We start from the raw sequence: 19,532 nt of genomic DNA on the forward strand, positions 1-19,532 counted from the left end.
TCAGAAATCCCAAACTGCATTGCTAGGATCTTTTTTTTCAGGTGGAAATTCAGTTTGGCCAAGATATGTGTGTTTATTGGGTAGGGTCTGCATGGGGGAGGCTGACTCTCTGCAGGCACCTTCTCTGTCCTTCTGTCCGCCTCTGCTCCAGGCTGGAACTCTTCTGCAGTGTCCGCAGACACCCCACTGTCATCCTGAGCGCAGGGCTCAAGTGGGGTTATTTGAGTCAGAGCATTTGATGGGCTTTTGACAGCTTTGGGCATCTTCTCTCTGAGTCTAGGTTGGCTAGTGACTGCTGGGGATGCAGGCCTAGAGAGAGCTACACAGTAAAGGGCAGGCAGGCCTGACAGGAAGGCCAGATACTTATGATGTAAAGTTGTCTCCAGTTTCTTAATGGTTTCCTTAGGCAGGGATTGGGGCTTCTTACAGTGTTCAAAGAGAGTACCAGATAAGGTTTGTGTCTCCTGGCTGAGGGTCTTTGGTTTCCAGGGAACAACTTTGTGAAGTAAGTCAGGGTCACTTTTACTTTCTGCCTGTAACTTCCTGCATTGGCCTTGTGGAATCCAAGGGAAGGGAGCCACTGTTGCTAAGCTTCCAGGAATTTTGCATTCCCAAGATTTCCAGACTTGGGCCGGGACCTTGCCCTCCCGGATCTGTTCACATTTGGAATCAACATGGCTTTTCAACATTTCCCTTGTCTTGGCAAACAAGTGTGGCATGGGGATTGTCCCTTTTGCCCGCTGTGAGTGAGAACATGTCACCAGGCCCATTGGCCTCTGGTTTCCCGGGCTGTGAGATGCTCACATTGGGTAAGCTACTGCTGCCACAGGGCAGGGACTGCGGGTCTGTTGAGGAGAGCAGCATATTCATGGAGCGCTGGATCCTCTGGGGCAGCCCCCAGCGGAGGTGAATCAGATGCTTCTGCAGGTGGAATTCCAGCAGCCTTCCTGCGTGCTCTGGGAAGATGTCCCTGGTGGGATGTAAAAAGGGCTTCCTTGCCAAGGAAGTTTTTACTGTCTTAGCCTCACTGGGTGCTTCACACAGCATTCGGCGCTGGTTTTGGAGGAGGAGAGCTGGCAGGCCCCACTGAAGCTTGCTGAGTTGTTTCTTTAGGAGGTGGCGTTCCAGTGCTTCACACTCAGCCAGCGACAGGAACGGGACAGTAATCTGTGCTCCTTCACGCTCACAGGGAGTCTTGCCATTCAGAGAGGTCGGGGAAGAGGGAAAGGCTGACTTACATGGTGTTTTGGGTAAGAAAAGGCCCGAGAGTAAGTAACATCCAAGGACTCACTGTGAAGAGATGGAAGGCCACAGAATAACTGGCTATAATATTCACTCTGAAGATTGTCCCCTGAGTCATTAGCTTTTGCCCTGGGGAGTGGATAGAAATTCCTTAGATGTTCACCTTCATGAGAGGGCAAGCAAGTATGAATTTGGTGCCAGGGCCTTCCTTGTTGCAGGTTTATAACAGGCCATTTGAAAACCCAGAAGGTCTGGACGGGCTGGCCTGCCGAATACAAGCTGCTGGTCTTGTGGGAAACGATCCCAGTTCTGTCCTCAATGACCTTAGAACTGCTGCTCAGAGTGCAGGAAGATGGATTTTCTCGAGATCGACGAAATAATGTTGGGTCTGGCATGAGCTGCCTCAGGGACTCCTCCACACGTCTCGGACGACCCCACTTCTGGAAATGTATGCATTTTTTTACCTGTAGTTCAAGAAGCCCACGGACTTTAGGACTAAGTAATGGCAGATGGGAAGACAGCATTGAGTCCATATGTAAGGACATAGTATGTGTCAAGTTTGGGTCCAGGGGTAATAAAGACACAGTTCTTCACGTGATGAAGGTCTTGGCTTTCCTGGTCAAGCTTTGCTTTGCTTTGCACTATTGTTTCCTCAATCATTAAAACCATAGGTTCCTTGAGCCTTGAAGAAGTCACAGTCTCTGAGACCATGGGCATGTTGGCGAGATGAAAATTTTGGTCTAGCTGGAGACGATCAGTCTAGCATTCTTGAACCCCGAATGTGTTGGTCAACTGTGTTAAGTGTCCCGTTAGTTGTGTTAGTGTTTGGTTTCCAGGCACCCGTGGATGAGGTCTGGTGTGCCTGGAACAGAGCTCCATATTCTGTTCAAAAGACATGGGTAACGTCTCCAGGTGTGCAGAGTGAGCAGAACCCTGGTTCAGTCCCCAAAAAGCAGGGGAGAGCTGACTTTTCTCACTCTGCACTAACTGCTGAATCTCTTCAGTCGCAGCCTCACAGATTTGGCAGCTGGGATCTAAACACAGGAGCTGCCGCACATTTCCCTGCTTGGGGACCCAGCTTTGGCTTGGAAGAGAAAAATAAGACAACCATTAATGAACGAACTTTGTCTGCCTCTTTGGAAGACTGTGTCTGGAGGTTTCTGGGCCCTTTTCTCCAGTCCCAAATTTCTAATCCTACACTGTAGGAAATGAGGTCCTCACTCAAAGCATGGGGTGCTGCTGTATCCAGAAACTCTTGGGAATCTTTTGTGCTCTCCAGAAATGAAGTAGAGGGTAAGATGATGGGAAGATGGCATCCCAACAACTGCTCCCCCACTCTGAGGAAAGACAGGAGGTAATAGCAGCAGTGTCCAGCCAAACCCAGGCTCTGCCTTTGGAAGGGAGCAGCAGGAAGACCATATGACATGGTGACCTCTTTATGCTGAATTCCCTCTCTTGACAGGTTGGTGTCTGGGTGCAACCCTAGCAATGTCCTTTACAGAGCATGCGTGAGTCCGTTCTGAAATTCAGACCTGCTGAGACCCTAACATACAGATTGGGTGTGGGGTGGCTCTTCCCTGTTGAGCTGTGACCCATCTCTGCCCTGGCAGCCCTCTCAGCTGGCAAACCTGCCTGCCTGTGTTTGTCCTTCCCTCAGTTACCCCTTTCCTCACCCCTGGCCTGGATCAGACCAAGAAATTGTCAGAGTTTAGATACAGAGATCAAGAAGTCACCTTTTCATGATAGAGAGCAGCTCGCATGGCTTCTCATCTTCTTCTCGGGAAAGTCTCCTGGCTGAGGAATCAGGACACAGTGTTATATGGGATTCTACAGTAACAGGAAGCTGAGCTCCTAGACTTGGTGCTCTGTGCCTTGTCTGGGTAGAGCACCACCATTTACAACGCACTGTCCCCTGTAGGGATAATTAATAGTGTGCTTATTTTATTGATAAACCCATAGGTGAAATGAATCCCATAGGGTCATAAACTCAGTAAATGATAGTTAAGGACGCCTCAATTCTTTCTTATCAGGGGAGTAAGGCAGAGAATTTTTTTTTTAACATTCTTAATTTCTCATTTCCCATCAAGATCAGTCCGTTGTAAATGTCACCAGTTAGTGGCTCTGGAACCTCAGAAGTTAGAGCACTTGGCACTGGGCAAGGTCATAGAGAAGAGGAACTGTGGGAGCTCTCCCGGGGCGGGGAGTCAGGGGACATTGGAACTTTACCTCTTGACGCTGCATCTTTAGCCCTTTGTCTGACTTTTTGATGACGCTTAAAGAGAAAAATATTAGAATGTGAGGCTGGAACTTTCTTTTGTGTTCATATTGTGACAAATATCTTGCACTTTTCCTTTCCTTTCCTTATCTATGTGTATTTTTTACGCTCTCCTCCCCTGCCTTCTGCTAGGCTCTACTTTTTTTTTTCCCTGACTTTCCCTTCTTCTCCATCTTTCTGGTTCTCTTTGAAACTAATCTGAACTCTACTTCCTATCCGTCTACTGGGTGATGTTTTACCAGAGTTTGCAGGCAAAAGAGTAGAAAGAATAGAACACATATAGGATGTGTTCTAATATAAAAAGCTTTCCAGGTATAAATGCCGTAACAAAATAAAATGGGAAATTCTCCTGTATTGGGAGATCTGAGATAATGCTAATCTTCTATTCAAAGCAATACAATGGTTTTTGGTTTACAACTCATAAACATTCTGGTAAGGAACGGCCTCACAGGAGAAAGGTGTTATATAAACACCCTTCAAAGTATCATATCCAAACTGTCAGATGGGGTAGTGAGGCCATAAGTGGAAGATGGATCTTGAAAGCGTCTCTACCAGCTCAGTATTGGTCACAGGGTTTCCCTACCCGACAGCAGCTTCTTCTATTTTCACACTTCAATCCTTGGTAATTCTGACGCACTTGCCAGACAATTAGGACAATGATGAAGATGCAGAAATAGACATACAAGGGACATTCAGTGTCCCACAGAAAGCACATAGAACCTCATCAGCATGAGGAGACCAGCCATCCTACTCTTAGTACATCCAGAGTCCATGTGCCTAATAGCTCCCAGGGCCAAGCCTTGACATGCGCATGTCACAGAGAATAGAATCAGGCCACCAGACCGCATCACAAAGACCTCTATTCCATCAAGGAAGCTTGTGTGGTAATTCAGAATACAGCAGAGGATAGAGACATGGTTATCTTTAAAGGTCATGAACCTGGCTGAGGAATCGAGACAAAGAGTTACGTGGCGAATGAGCATATTAGGGGGATCCTACAGGAATCACAGACTCGGTGCTCTATGGCATGTCTGTGTAGAGCATAACCATTTACAATTTGCTCTCCTTGCCCAGTTTCATTTGGGCTTCACAGGCAAGAGAGAATGGCCAGTGTTATGCCTACTTTGTGGATGGCTGAGTAAGTTACACTTTACAACCCATTATCAGCCCCTCCTTCCAGTACCCCATCCATCACACAAGTCCTCCCTCCATCCCACCTTCCCCTTCTTTTTTGAGAAGAGGAAGTCTCCTTTTTGGGTATCACTACCCCCCACTAACTCTCACTCCATAAAACTAGCTCTTAGTCTGATTTTCTCCCTCCTGTGACAAAATAACTAGGATTTTGTCAAGCAGTTTAAGGGAGAAGATGCTCGTTTGAGCACATAGTTCCACGCATCGTGGGGCGAAAGGCGTGGTGACCTGATGCCTGGGCGTGAAGCTGTGGGAGAGGCCGTGTTATAAGGGATGTCCTAGGATGGCAGAGATGGATGCCAGAGATACGGAAAGTTGGACAAGGAATGCTGTCTGTACTGAGCATAGCCAGTTATAGCCAGTTATAGAGAGCCCAGAGAGAGCTTTGCAAGCAGAGGACCCTATAGGAGTGGACCTTGAAGGATTACAGTCCACCTTCTGTTCTGCCTGCAGCTCTGCTTCCAGATGTGCTTGCGTGCTTCATCTTTGTGAAACTGATTTGTTTTTATTAATTGTGTATCGTGTTAGAAAAGATATTTATCATTTATTTGTCCCCATTTAAGAATAGAACAAATTTCTTTTCCGCTCGTCAGTTTCAAGCCTTTCATCAGGCACAGAACAGCATTTCGTCGCTCGAGAAGCCTCTAGGGAATAAAGAAACTTTTGCTTAGAGTGGGTTCGGTTGCTAAGTAATTTAGGACGCTAGAAGTGATGTGAACTTCCTTCAGCCTTTAAGTCAAATATTAGTTAAAATTTGGTGCCATGGATTCGGGAACATCAGGGTGTTTGGGTGGGTACCATGGAGGCAAACTCCTTCTATTGACCGCCACCCTCTTGCCTAGTTGAATACCCGTAGACTCAAAGGCCTGGATGGGGGATCTGGCCACGCATGCGAGCCCCACCCCCTGCTTCACCCTCATCCAGTCCTTGGCTTTCAGTGAGCCCTTAGTGAGGAGCTGGGAGGCGACAGACTACTTTGGAGACTTGGCGACTCCAGATGCTAACGCCTGCGCAGCCTCAGAGCTAATCCGCCTGGACCCAGAAGTCTAAAGCCATCCTCTCCAGGCTCGGCGCGCCCCCTGCAGGCCGGAGAGTAGAGACGTTGTTTACATCAGCCAACTTAAACCACCCCGCGAAGACCTAATAGCACACAGTGTCACAACTCCAGGACACGCACTCATTCAAACATCCAGCCTCGGTCCTCTCCCGTTCACTCCCTTGCCTCCCTAGTTCCACGACAAACTTTATTGACTTTCCAGACTCAAGTATGAGTGGAGAGTTCCTTATCCCAAATGCAAAGGGCCCCTCTTCCAATTCTCCCTGTTCTGGTACAAGGATTTGGTCAGACGATGCAGGTTCCTTGGTGAGTAGGAAGCCAAGCTGAGCTAAACCCCGCTGAGGAATCCTAACCTGGGACAACTTTCCCAGGACTCATCCTGAACCAGGATGCAGAGGCAACTTGGCTTAGCCGAGTCTGAACTGAGTGAGGTGGTAGTCCACAGGCTCCACGAAGAGAATCAGAAACATTTCAAACCTACCTGATCTGCGGACCTCCACCCTCACCCCCCACCCTGCCCCACCCACGCCCTTACTCTAAGTGAAATCTAAACCAATGGCTGGGTGTGGATGACTGAAAGCAGCTAATATATTAGAAGAAGAATCTTTAGATCGATTTGCATAAGATCATGGGGGGGGCACCAATACTGTCTTCACACTGGGGAGACTTAGAACCAGCTGGCTGCTCAGTCGATCAGGTTGGGTGCTTCTGCAACCTCTGGCTGGCAATGAGGGGCTGGGGAATTCCTAGAGAGCCGCCATACTGGAGGACGACTGAAGAAGCTGAGTTAATTGGCCACAGGGAAATATGGCAGCAATAAGACAGATAACTCAGCAGTGTGTCACATAGGCAAGTGGTCCTCTTCAGATCTGGCCCACCAACAGAAGACACCATCCTGCCCACAGTTAGAGTGGGTCTTTTCCATTCAATAGGTCTGACCAAGAAAACCTCTCATAGGTATACACAGAGGGTTATCTCAAAGTAGATTCCACATCCAGTCAATATGAACTGTCACAGTGCCTGTGTCCTTTCCCTCTCTTCTCACCCCTACTCGCCCCCTCCTTCCCTGATTCCTCTTCATCTCTCCAATTGTATGTGGGCATTTGCACATGTGTATGTGGGTGCATGTCACTTGTATATGTGTGTGTGGAAGCCAGAAGCCAATTTTGTGTGTGTGTGTGTGTGTGTGTGTGTGTGTAAAAGAGACAGAGAGACGGAGAGACAGAGTGTGTAAGGACTCAGGGAAGCTAGAAGAGGCTGTCAGGTACCCCAGATCTGGAGTTACAGACAGTTGTGATCCAACTAATGTGAGTGCTGAGAACTGAACTCCAGTCCTCTATATCAGCAGCAAACATTCATAACCATTAAGCTACCATCTTATTTTCTAAAACAGGATCTCCCACTAACCCTGCAATTTACTGACTAGGCTAGGCTGGCTAGCTAGCAAGTGCAAGAGGATTCACCTGTCTCTGCCTTCCCAGTGCTGGGCCTCCAGCACCGTACCTGGCTTTTGCGTGGGGGCTGGGTGTGCAAACATATGTCTTGGGCAGGTACAGCAAGCACTTTCCCAGCTGAATCATCTCACCAGCTTCCCCCACCCCTGGTCTTTTAATGATGGCAAGGCTCAAGACTTGGAACTTAGGACCTCTTCTACCTACGCTCCCTCTCTTAGTGATCTCATTGTCTTCAGGCCTTAAATACCACCCGTACGCTTCCAAATATGTATCTTCAGATAGCATCTTTCCCCTGAACTCCAGACATGCCAGCTACCTACTTAACATTCCCATTTATGTATCCAGGGTGCAGCTTCAATGCAACCAATCAGAACTGAACTCCTGGTCCACCACAAACCCACTTTTTTCCAGCCCTCCACATCTCAATAACTGTCTCATCCACTGACTTCTTCTTGCCTCTGCTTTCTCTCACATCCTCTGCTGAGCCCCAGTCCACTGGCTCTACAATCTTTCCAGATCTGAACACGTCTCAGTAGCTCCAAACACTGCCTGTGTCCCCTGAATTACTGCAATAGCCTTCAGCCACAACTCCTTGCTCCACACTCCTTTGGTTTAGTCTACATTTAACAGCTATATGGAATCTTTTAAACATTAAGTCAGATATGTCAGGGTTCTGCTCGTCCGGCTAAGGGCTCAAGTCACTCAGTGAAGTAGACACCTACAGTGGCTGACAGACGTGCACTGTCATTTCTTATTGTCTGTGTCCTATGCTCTGCTCTTTTGGACTCTAGGCTGCTCCTCACATTCTTGCTTCTTGGCCTTCGAATCTGTTGTTTTCTAACAAGAATGTTTCTCCCAGGTTTCTGTGTGGCTCTTTCTTTCTTCCTCTCTCTCTCTCTCTCTCTCTCTCTCTCTCTCTCTCTCTCTTTCCTTCTTTTTCTCTTCCTTTCTTTGTGTCAACTCTCTGTTTTTATATCATTAAAGACTCCTCTGACTGCCTGATTTAAAATAACACCCACCCTGCACGCCTACCACTTTTGCCTTTGAGGGGATGGGGAGTGAGGTCTCACCATGCAGCCCTGGCTGCCCAGGAACTAGGTACCCTTGGCTCTTCCTACTGGGATTAAAGTGCTGGGATTAAAAGCATGTGTCACCACATCTAGCCTCTCGCCTTCTTTTTAAAAATAATTTAAAGTTTTATTTGAATGTCTGCATATGTGTATGTGCATGCATGTGAAGTTACCTAGGGAAGCCAGAAGAGGGAGTCAGAGCCCCCGGAGCTGGAGTTATAGGCAGTTGTAAGCCACCTGATGCGTGTATTGGGCCCAGACTTCTGGTCCTCTGGGAGAACAGCAAGGGCTCTTAACTGCTGGGCCATCCCTCCTGTTACCCACTCTTGACTTCTCTATTTTTCTTTGTGGCAGTTGTTGCCATCTGACTGTAGATTTTGTTGTTTGCTTATTGTCTGTCTCCTTCGCTGAAATAGAAACTCTGCAACAACAGGAAGGTTTCTGCTTTGTTAGCTACTGTCCCCCAGTGTTGGGGACAGCCGGGCACAGAGGAGGACTCAGTCCATACTATGTGAGTGTGCTGCAGATGTGACACGGATGCCCTCCCTGTACACTGTTTCCTCATTACTGCACTCTTTCCTGCTGACTCTTGGGATCATTCCCAACAGGCACTCAAGGCAGAGGGTAACAAAATAACTGAAAGTATCATGAGTCTGCACTGCACTGTTGTGTGACGAGGACCTTGGCAAGAGGCAAAGGCAAACTCAAAAAGGCTTAGTAAGAAGGGACGTATGGCTGCACCTTTTACAGAGGTGAGGGCAGCCAGCCACTGCGCATAAACAAGCATAGCTTCAAACTCTGGGCTTTCTCTGCTAGACAAAGTAGACACTAAATGTGCTGCATGAAAATTCTGCGCATTGAAAGGACTCCACGTCTTCATCATCCCGAATGCCACTCCTGCAGCTGGAGGCAGCCAGTTCCTTCTGGTGCTGGTATATCTTAGAGGCCCACCTGAAAATGAAGACCATTCACTTCCCCTATTTTTCAATCCTAGAGAATATCTCCATGAAGCTTGTGATCAAAGAAAAAAGCAAAATCTAACAAGTTAAAGGCTACGCTACCTTCCTGTGCTTTCCTCCTTGACTTCCAAAACATCTAAGGCCTGTTCGCTCACATATGCATGTCGTGAGCACATCCATTTAGGGGTGGTGCTGTAATATAGACAACACCCTTAGGTCACATTGTCACTGGGGAACTACAGTCCAAGTTTCCTACCAGGGCCCTGGGGCAAAGAGCTGTTTGGTTTGACTTGATTTGTTTGGGTTTTGTTTTGGCTTGGTTTTTGGTTTTTGATTGTTTTTTGCTTCTTTTTCTTTTTCCGCTTGTTTGTTTTTTATTTAAGTGTGTGTGTGTGTGTGTGTGTGTGTGTGTGTGTGTGTGTGTGCTTCAGAGGCCAGAAGAGGGCATCAGTTCCCCTGGAGCTTAGGTTACTGGTGGTTGTGAGCCTCCCTGTGTGTTTACAGGGAGCCAAAACGAGGTCCTCTGCAACGGCAGCATGCACTCTTGACCAGGAAGCCATCTCTACAGCCCCATTCAGGCTGCTCCCTCCTTTATAGTCCATGAAACCAAGGACCGAGATAGAAGGACTTTAGGTATCATTGAGAAGAACTAGACAAAGTCATAGCTCTGGCCCTAGGACGAGATGTGACCTCCTGAGCTGACGAAAAGATTGCCAGTGGGAAAATATCCAAACCAGGCTCTAGAAACCCTACACCTTTTAAGATGACAAGAGGCTTTCTGATAAAGAACCGAGCAGGTCTTTCAGTCATGTAGATAGGGCCAAGTCCCTTAGGAAAGCTAGTTTATTACAGAGAGCTTGGAAAATAGTATAAGATCTGCCTAGAGCAGAGATAGGAGCAACAGTGTCTTTGGCCACAGTCTGCTCTCTCCGTTGAGTGTCTACTCTACTTGATAATAACCTCTGCCTATCCACTATTCTCTGTCTGTGTCTCCTGGGACTTCAAGAGAGAATACGCAGAAGGGAAGGTTTCCAACTGAGATCCTGGTGTCAAGTTCCACCCTGTGTGTCACTAGTGATGTTCTGAGTGACTATGACAATTGTGCAACCTCCTGATGTCCTGGGTCCTCTGTCTCCATGCAGAGAGATTATCTGTGCGCTCATATATAAAGGCAACCAATCCCAGGATTGAGATCCACTTTGAGGATCTACTTTCTGCAGTCTCTTCTGGTAAAGCTTACAGTATCCCTGGAGATTCTGACAGAAAATGGGTGGCACACTGTAAGGATATAGGAAAGTCAAATATTTCCCACTCTCCACTCACAACTCAGAGCTTGCACAACCTCTGATTACCATATATGGGAGCTCTTCCTACCCCAGGCTGTTGGCTGCAGTGCTGGGTAGGTCTTGCAGCTGCAAACTGACAAAAGGGTCATGGGAACTACTGCATATGTAGACTATTGGTCAGAAGCACAAGCCACAACTGGTGCCTGTGATGGACATCTGAACCTCATAGCAATTTTTGAGGACTGAGCCCTACAGCTGTTAGAAAGATGCTGTCTTCAACTGAGAGGCCACAGGTGGTGTAGCCAGGGGCAGCAGGAGACCACAGCTCAACAAGCCCCTTGTGGACCGGAAAGTTCCCTTACCCACAGGGGCTTCCACTCAGGCAAAACTGACACCTGAGTGTACTGCAGGGAATTCCAGAATGGCCGAGTGACGCAATATTAGAACTTAACAAAATGGGAGCTTATTAAGTACTTAGGCAAATGACAAAAATGGAAAAGGCAGAGGTTCCTTTCATATGATAAAGGCTTTCTCACCTAGGTTGAGCATAACTCTGGAGACTAGAGTCCCTGGCAATAAATAGCCACCAAAGCTTCTAGATCCTTTTTCTCAAGAACGTGAAGAACAGATTTCATGGGAAACAAGTGGTGAGTTTTTAGAAGGGAGTGTTGTCACAGAAGAGGGCTTAAGGGGAAGAAATCAAGTGGCACTCCCATGCAGCAGGAGGGTTACCACTGAGGGCCTTTGTCTAAAGGGTAATGAGACTCTACAGAGTTGAGGCATAGGGAAGTGAGTTGGTTGGTCCAACTGGTCTACCTGGACTCATGGCTGATGCCTGTGAACCTCTGCATCCTCCTGACTGGACTGGAATTTTGGAGACAGCTTCAAAGCCAATGAAATCTCTGATCATGAATAGAATCCAGGTAGCTATACCCATTAAGTTTCTATGTAAAAGGAAAAGAGGGATAATAAGAAACCAGAGCACAGCCGGGCAGTGGTGGCACACGCCTTTAATCCTAGCACTTGGGAGGCAGAGACAGGCAGATTTCTGAGTTTGAGGCCAGCCTGGTCTACAGAGTGAGTTCCAGGACAGCCAGGGCAATACAGAGAAACCCTGTCTCAAAAAAAAAAAAGAAACCAAAAAGAAAAAAAAAGAAAAAAGAAAAAGAAACCAGAGCACAAACAGCACCTAACGTCTATCATTTCTGGCCCCTGACTAAGACAGAACTTCCCATAGAACTAAGGACATTTCTGCCTCCTGGCCAAGACAGAATGGGTTGTGGAGACATGAAGCAGAAGGTACTCATTTTCCAGGTCTCCTGACAAGCTCCTTGCTCCTCTTGTCATCAGAGTAATAATAGAAATGAACAGAACACATTCCAAGGGGTGTGAGATTTTGAAAGTCACTCTTATGTGTCTCTCCAACATGTGTGTGTGTGTGTGTGTGTGTGTGTGTGTGTGTGTGTGTGTGCATGTGTATGTGTGTGCTGTGTATGGGTGTGTGGTTTACTATGTGATCCTGTATGGTCCTAATCACATTCTTTAAAAAGATGTAATTTACAACAATGTTCAAAGATTAAGCAAAGCTTAAAATTTAAGTAAAATTGTATGTGCAGATTTATCTTCTGGAAGAACTTCCTTATGTAAGTACAAGTGCCAGGGGTACATTTAGATGTTTAGACGGGTGTGAGAGAAGAATGCTGACATTAGAACTCAGGCTTACAAACACTCTGACCAAGCTCATTTTGTTGCTTTGACACCCCCCCCCCCTCGCTTGAGCCATCGTTGGGGCAACACTGTCTCTGCAGGCAATCTTTGCTTTATCAGTTGTGCTGAAGTTTCTTCACTCAGCCAGCAGGACAGGCAAGCTAGATTGTGGGGTAAAGGGCCCTTTCCCTGCTTCACATCCCCTTAGTTTTCTCTTTCTTTCCATCCTGCCTCTCATATGGCTGGATTAATTTGCTAGAACAGCCCATAAATCTTAGGAAAACACATTTACTGTTTATGATAAAGGATGTTACAGAGGTCATAGTTGTTATTCTAATGCTGTGACGGGACACCATGACCAAGGCAACTCTTATAAAAAGAAAGCATTCATTGAGGGCTTGGTTACAGTTTCAGAGGTATAATCCATAATCAACATGGTGGGGACCATGGCAGCATGCAGGCAGGCATATTGGAGCCACAGTTGGGAGCTATATCCTGATCCATAAGCAGAGAGAAACTGTGACATCAAGCCTGGCTCGAGCTTTTGAAACCTCAAAGCCCACTCCCAGGGACACACTTCCTTCAACAAGACCACGCCTCCCAATCCCTCTCAAGCAGTGCCACTCCCTGGTGACTAAGCATTCAAATATATGAGCCTATGAGGATCACTCTTATTCAAACCACCACAAAGGGCTACAGGGAAAGTCTTGAGAGAGACCTTCACAGGTGTGTGAGGCGCACAGAGCTTCTGCTCCCTTTCCAGGGAGCCCCACTTCCTCAGCTATTCAGAAACCTAATTTGGTCCTTTTGAAGTTTCACTATGTGGCCATAATTGATGATGTTATGGCTATAGGTTTATGAATTTACCCTGCCTCTGGACTCTCTTGGGTGAAGGGGTCTGGCATTCCAGCCCTTTTATCCCTTCTCAGCAATATAAAAAACTCTGATTACTACAGAGAGTTCAAAGATTTTAGTATAAATTTGCTGGTAGAGAGGGGGGACCAGAAAGAACAATTGTTTAAACTACTTTGTTATTATTTGTGTGTGTGTGTGTGTGTGTGTGTGTGTGTGTGTGTGTGTGTGTGTGTGTGTCTGTCTGTCTGTCTGTCTGTCTGTCTGCGGAGGTCAGAGTGGGTGAGGTCCTCTGGGGCTGGAGTTAAGCGTTGCTCCGATGTGGATGCAAGAATCAAACTCTTCAAGAACAATGCATGCTCTTAACCACTGAGTCCTCTCTCCAGTCCCAAGCTTATACTTCAAAAGATGGTTCACAAAGCTGCATGTGTTTGTGCACACCAAGTTCAAGGCCAGCCTGGTCTACATAGAGTGTTCTAGAATAGAGAAGACTACATAGAGAGACCCTGTCTCAAAAAAAAAAAAAGGTAATAAAAGGGATTTTAATAAAACATCCATTTGAGAAGTAGTCAAACCTGGATTTAAAGGCTTTGGTGCAATAACGTAGCAGCACTGGGTCTGACTACGGTGAGGGTCATTACTTCCCTGGCCATGCATCAGGTGGGCAGTGCCGATTCCCACCTCTGCCATGTGCTACGTACTCTGTGCTGCATGCTATGCCCAGCATATAGTTGGCACGGGCAGGGTGGGCGGGTAGTACCAGCTGTGTGGTTGTGTTCTCTGAGCCTCCTACTCTGAATGTGTAAAACAAGGATCACAATACAATAAGCACATGTCAGAAGATGCTGGGAACATTACACAAAGTATGGTTGGCAGAGGGATTGATCCAGAGCACAGAAGACTATTGTGCTTTTGTGATTATTATTATTATTATTATTTTGGTTTTTTATTTTTTTGTTTTTCGAGACAGGGTTTCTCTGTATAGCCCTGGCTGTCCTGGAACTCACTTTGTAGACCAGGCTGGCCTCGAACTCAGAAATCCACCTGCCTCTGCCTCTGCCTCCCGATTGCTAGGATTAAAGACGTGTGCCGCCACGCCCGGTGCTATTGTGATTATTACTAATGAATGAAAACTGATAAATGTGAGAACTGTAGGGCCAGCTTAGGAGGTCAATGCACTCAATGTCAAGCCTGGTGTCTTAGGGTTTTACTGCTGTGAACAGAAACCACAACCAAGGCAACTTTTATAAGGACGACATTTACTTGGGGCTGGCTTATAGGTTCAGAGGTTCAGTCCATTATCATCAAGGTAGAAACATGGTAGTATCCAGCCATACATGGGCCTGGAGGAGCTGAGAGTTCCACGTCTTGTTCTGAAGGCTGCTAGGATGAGGGTATTAAAGCCCATGCCCACGGTGACACACCTACTCCAACAAGGCTACACCTCCTCATAGTACCACTCCCTGAGCCAAGCACGTACAAACCATCACAGCTGGTCACTTGAGCTTGATCCCTGGGACTTCCACAGCGGTAAGAGAGAGTCAACACCCTCAGAGTTAACCTCTGACCTCCACTCCTGTGCTATGACATGTGCCCACCTCCTCCCAGGCACACACACACACACGAAAAATAATCATAATTTCCAACTATCTTTAAGTCAGGATGTAAGAACACATTTGCCTTCCCTGGTGAGAAAGAGGAGACAATGGCTTGAGACATGGCTCTGAGAGTGAAGGGCCTGCTATGAAGCGCAAGGATCTGAATTTGGATCCCCGGAACCCACCTTAAAAAGTAGGCACGCAGTGGCACACACCTGTAACCTTCGTGCTTGGTGAAGCAGAGACAAAGGGGGAGCCTGAAGCTCACAGCTGGTCACAGCTGGTATTAGCAAGTCAGTGAGCTCCAGGTTCAGTGAGACCCTGTCTCCAGAGCTAAGGTGTAGAGTCATGGACGAGGTCCCTGATATCAACCTCAGGCCTCTGCGTGGCGTGCACACGAATGTGGATGTTCCCATCTGACACACACATACAGAGGACCCCAAGTGTGGGTGCAAAGGGCTGGGTGGGTACCCCATATATTAGCTGTTCTTTTGCAGTCTTCTCTTCTGGTCTTTCTCACAAGGATGGGAAATCACTTATTCCTCCCTGATCTTTCAATTCCTTGAAATTTAGGGATTTGTCTCAGAAGGAGCTGGCTAGCCCCTCTCCTTAGAAATCCCCTCTAGGTTCCCAGGACTGAGAGAAGGGAAAGATGGAGGGGGCTGTTCCAGCCTGTGCTCCCTCCAGCTGTTCCTCTGACCTAGGCTTTGGATTTGAGAAAATGAACAATGCCTGTAGATCCAGGTAGCTGATTCACAGGGACCTGAGCTGTGGGCTAGGAGGCCTGGGCCCTCTCCTTAGGAACCTTCCCTTCCAGCTCAGCCTGTTCCAAGAGAGGGACTGGCCCCCAGATGGTGACTTGGAAGGCACTGTGATGACAAGGAAAGGCCATCCAGGCTCTCACGCTTGCTCTGAAGGTACCATGGAGCTGGCTTCAAAACCGGCCTCATCAGAAAGAAGAAAGTGGTGAGGATGTAGAGAAGCCCACTGGGCTCTAACTACCCAGCTAATGCCACTATCCAGAGCACAATGCAAGCCCTCCCTGGAACTGACAGGACACGGATTTTTTTTTCCCCAGACTTTTGCAGTTCTCAGAGCTAAAGCCAAAGAAAGCAGAGGGTGAAGACTCTGAGTGGGGGGAAGAAGGAAGCCAAGGTCATGTTTTGCCAGAAAAAAAAGGGGGGCAGAGGGGGGTAAAGGGGAAGACCCAGAACGGGCCATCGAGGGGGAATTTTGGGACAGAAAGTGAAAGCTCAAGGCATAAATTGGAGCTGGTGGCAGCCACAGCAGACTCAAACGGGCTCACTGGGGCACACACAAGCTCACTTGCACTTGGCTCCTGAACCCCTTCACGCCACAGGAGGACATCTGAGCGATTCCCATCACTCCCCTGTGAACCCGTAGGAGCCTCGACCTCTCAGATTCTTGCGCACACAGTCTCTCAGGCTCACTCACTCTCTGTGGCCTGCCTCAGATCGTCTGCCACGGCCCCCCGTGTGACCCCACTCCTGGCCTTCAGCCTGCTGGTTCTCTGGACCTTCCCAGGTAAGGCTTGGAAGATGACTACGGTAGGGGCCACAGTGACCTGTGGACAATATGTAGGTCTTAGACTGTTACAATGGTCATGAAAGACCCTCCGAGTTCAGAGTCAGTGAATCCAAGGGCTCCTTATGCCTTCTGTGTGTGCCTGTTTATATGAATGTGCCTGTATCCAGGATTCCAATGTGGCTCAGCTCTGTCATATCCTGGGGCTTATAGCTGTGGGCTCCATGTCCTGTTACCTCAGCTTCCAGGCAGCAGAAGGAAGGAACAGTGTATCTTCCTTGACTATAATTAAGTGGGTGGAGTGTTTGCCTTGCCTGGGTGAAACCCTGGTTTCAATTGCACCACTGGGGTTGTGGGGGTGAGAGCTTTGCTGTGTATTTGCTTCCATCTGAGAGAACAAGAAACACTGAAGACATGCTTAATAACTTGTTCCCCTTTTGGGGGTTGCATTTTTAAGGGCCTTGGTTTGGTTTGGTTTGGCTTGGTTTGGTTTGGTTAGTTTGGTTTAGTTTGGCTTTTGAGAAAGCATCTGTCCATGTTGCCCAGGCTAGCCTCCATCTCCTGGGCTCACGTGATCCTACATCTCAGCTTTCCTCCTGGTAGCTGGGACTCCGGGTATGGCAGCCATCTGCTGTAGTCATTCAGAAACCTGAAGGAGTCTCAGCAGAGGCAAGCCTCCCCTGTCCCAGCATTCTCCTGTTAACTCTCCATATGCTAAAACGCTGTAAAAGCTGAGAAAACCTGGGAAAGGGTGTATGACCCTAGCATTTGGGATACGTTGAAAAATGGTTATTTACTAAATGGCTTAGAAGACTACAATATGTTCAGCAGCCAACTGAGCCACAGTGGCACTCAAGGCTGAATATCAGGTCCAGCAATCACACACAGAGAGATGCTATCAAAGCCACTTAGGGGACTGTGGGCCTCCCTTCCTCATGGTCTCAGGGTCTTCTCCCCCTTCTTTCTCCTATCTCAGCCCCAACTCTGGGGGGTGCTAATGATGCAGAAGACTGCTGCCTGTCTGTGACCCAGCGCCCCATCCCTGGGAACATCGTGAAAGCCTTCCGCTACCTTCTTAATGAAGATGGCTGCAGGGTGCCTGCTGTTGTGTGAGTTGCTTGTGGAAAGAATATCTGGCCCCATCCCCCCATGAGCCCTTGCTGATGCCATCATGGCTTTAACCCTGAACTCAGGGCCGAGCCCAGTTTTCATGGAAGCCCATGAAACAGGTCCCTACAAATAGTCTCCAAGCCTCCGTTCCTTACTCTAGAGCCTGCTAGGAAACTGGGTTCCAGGGCTTTTATTCTCTCCAACCTCTGGCTACAGGTTCACCACACTAAGGGGCTATCAGCTCTGTGCACCTCCAGACCAGCTCTGGGTGGATCGCATCATCCGAAGACTGAAGACGTCTTCTGCCAAGGCAAGCCTGACCCTCCTCAGTCCTGCCTCCACCCTCCCAACACCCCGAGATTCCAGCTCATGACCCTGCCTCTCCTCCCTCCCCTTAGAACAAAGGCAACAGCACCAGAAGGAGCCCTGTGTCTTGAGTCAAGAGATGTGAATCATCTCTGGCCCAGGAAACTCAAGGACCAGAAGAGAGGACCAGGCCTCCTGATGCTCTGTCCCAGACCTAACCCAGCCAAGTCTGTGCCTAGAGAGTCGATGTGAGTGTGGACAAGAGAGTTTGTGTGGCTAGAACACCGTCTCTCTGTGGCTAGACTGCAGTGCTTCCAATAAAGCTGCTTGGTACCGTGGATCTGTCTGTCGGTTGTCTGTTCTCTCTCGCCCCAGGAGGACAGGAATAGGAAAGGAGGGGGTGGAATGGCAGGATATATTTCCACCCTGAGCTCTGAGCAATCTGTTCCCCAGCCTCCACCTGACACCCTGATGCTCCCGGAACCAGCCCCACAGTGAAGGACCTGGCCCAGGTCTCTATGTGCTCCTCATACTCTATCCAGCCACACAAAGCTTGCATTGGTTTGCAATGTTCACAAGAAGCCTCAGACTTTTCCATCTTTGCCACCTAGACAGGCGCTTAAGCATCCATGTGTCTCAGGGACAAGGAGTAGGGGAACTTCAGTGAGGATTAGAGGGTGGGCAGAAGACATGGCTCCACTCTCTAGGAGAAGTTCTCGATCCCCCCCCAACGCTCCCACTCCACCCCACCCTCATCCCCAAGTTGCTCCCTCTAATATTCTTCTCCGTCCTCTGCCCTACTTGCTTCCTTTCTGGGTCTGGATGTTTCCTCCTCCAGGAAATCATCCCTGACTCAGACTGGGTTAGGTAGTTTTGCTTCCTCCCAGATTCCCAAGGCTCCGCACCTCTCCTCCTACACACCACCCACCTACAGCACACAGACACACACACACGCACACGCACATTCACACACAGCACTCATTACAGTAACCTATTTTTGTTAGTTTGTCCTTCTCCCTGGACAAGGGTCATATCTGTGTTGGTTTCCAGCAGATCACCTGGCACAAGATAGGGAGTCAATGAATATTTGCTTAGAGAATGAACAGATACGTGAGAAGGGGCTCAGCAGCCATGGGGATAGCGCCATCTTCTATTCCGTCCATTCTAAATCCATTCTAGACCAGGTTTTCATCTCAGACAGTCTGAGCAGGGCTCAGCCCCATTAGAACATTCCTAGTGCCAGACCTAATAAGATACTGTCTAGGAGCCAGGGATCAGGGAAGGAAGACAGGCCCACAGGGTGGAAGAAAGAACCGTGAGGGAGGCTTGCACGACTCATCATGGAAATGCCTTCAGTACACACAGGCTCTGGGACTACAGGCAACACTGAGTCTCAGGGAATGAGTCTCCTGGGTCTGGAGGACAAGGCCTTTGGCTCTTGGAACAGCTCACAGCAATGCTTTGTGCTTAGGAAGCTTCCTGGGTGTGACCTCCAAGGACCTGTCCGGTGGGAGAGGCAAGTCTGAGTTGCTAAGGTCAGATAGAAGGTCAGATTCTCTTTCCCTTGTCTGGGGAGAGAAGCCATCATTATATCTGATATACATCAGCCAATAACCAAGCCAGACCTATCTGGGCAAGCCTTTAAAAGGAAGTTGTAGGGGAATTGTGTTCCCCCTTCCCGCTCCAAGTCTCAGGCCTCTCCATCTTTGCTGTCCCAGACAGGTGTTCAAACATCCAGATGTCTGAGAGCTCAAGTGTCAGTAGGAGAGGTGGCAGGAGGGAGTCACAGTGGGGTGAAGAGGAGGGGCAGAGATCCTAGAGCGACGGGAAGCCTGGTGGCCTCTTCCTCTTCTCCCACAGACAGGTGTTCAAAACCTCAA

At 48.3% G+C, this 19,532-nt stretch overlaps 1 protein-coding gene and 1 pseudogene across 1 annotated transcript; one reads left to right on the forward strand and one right to left on the reverse strand.

Annotated features, from left to right (window-relative positions):
- LOC100041516 overlaps positions 1-19,532 on the reverse strand; it is a 34,017-nt pseudogene continuing 14,485 nt past the window's right edge.
- Positions 16,038-17,783, forward strand: LOC100043918 (C-C motif chemokine 19-like; the record flags this gene model as incomplete). Its single annotated transcript, XM_006536385.3, has 4 exons — positions 16,038-16,236; positions 17,213-17,345; positions 17,563-17,656; positions 17,745-17,783. Coding segments are annotated over 4 exons (465 nt in total), but the record flags the coding sequence as incomplete, so codon positions are not given.

The sequence above is a fragment of the Mus musculus genome (genome assembly GCF_000001635.26).
Source record: "Mus musculus strain C57BL/6J chromosome 4 unlocalized genomic contig, GRCm38.p6 C57BL/6J MMCHR4UN_CTG3".
In the NCBI taxonomy this organism is placed as follows: Eukaryota; Metazoa; Chordata; class Mammalia; order Rodentia; family Muridae; genus Mus; species Mus musculus.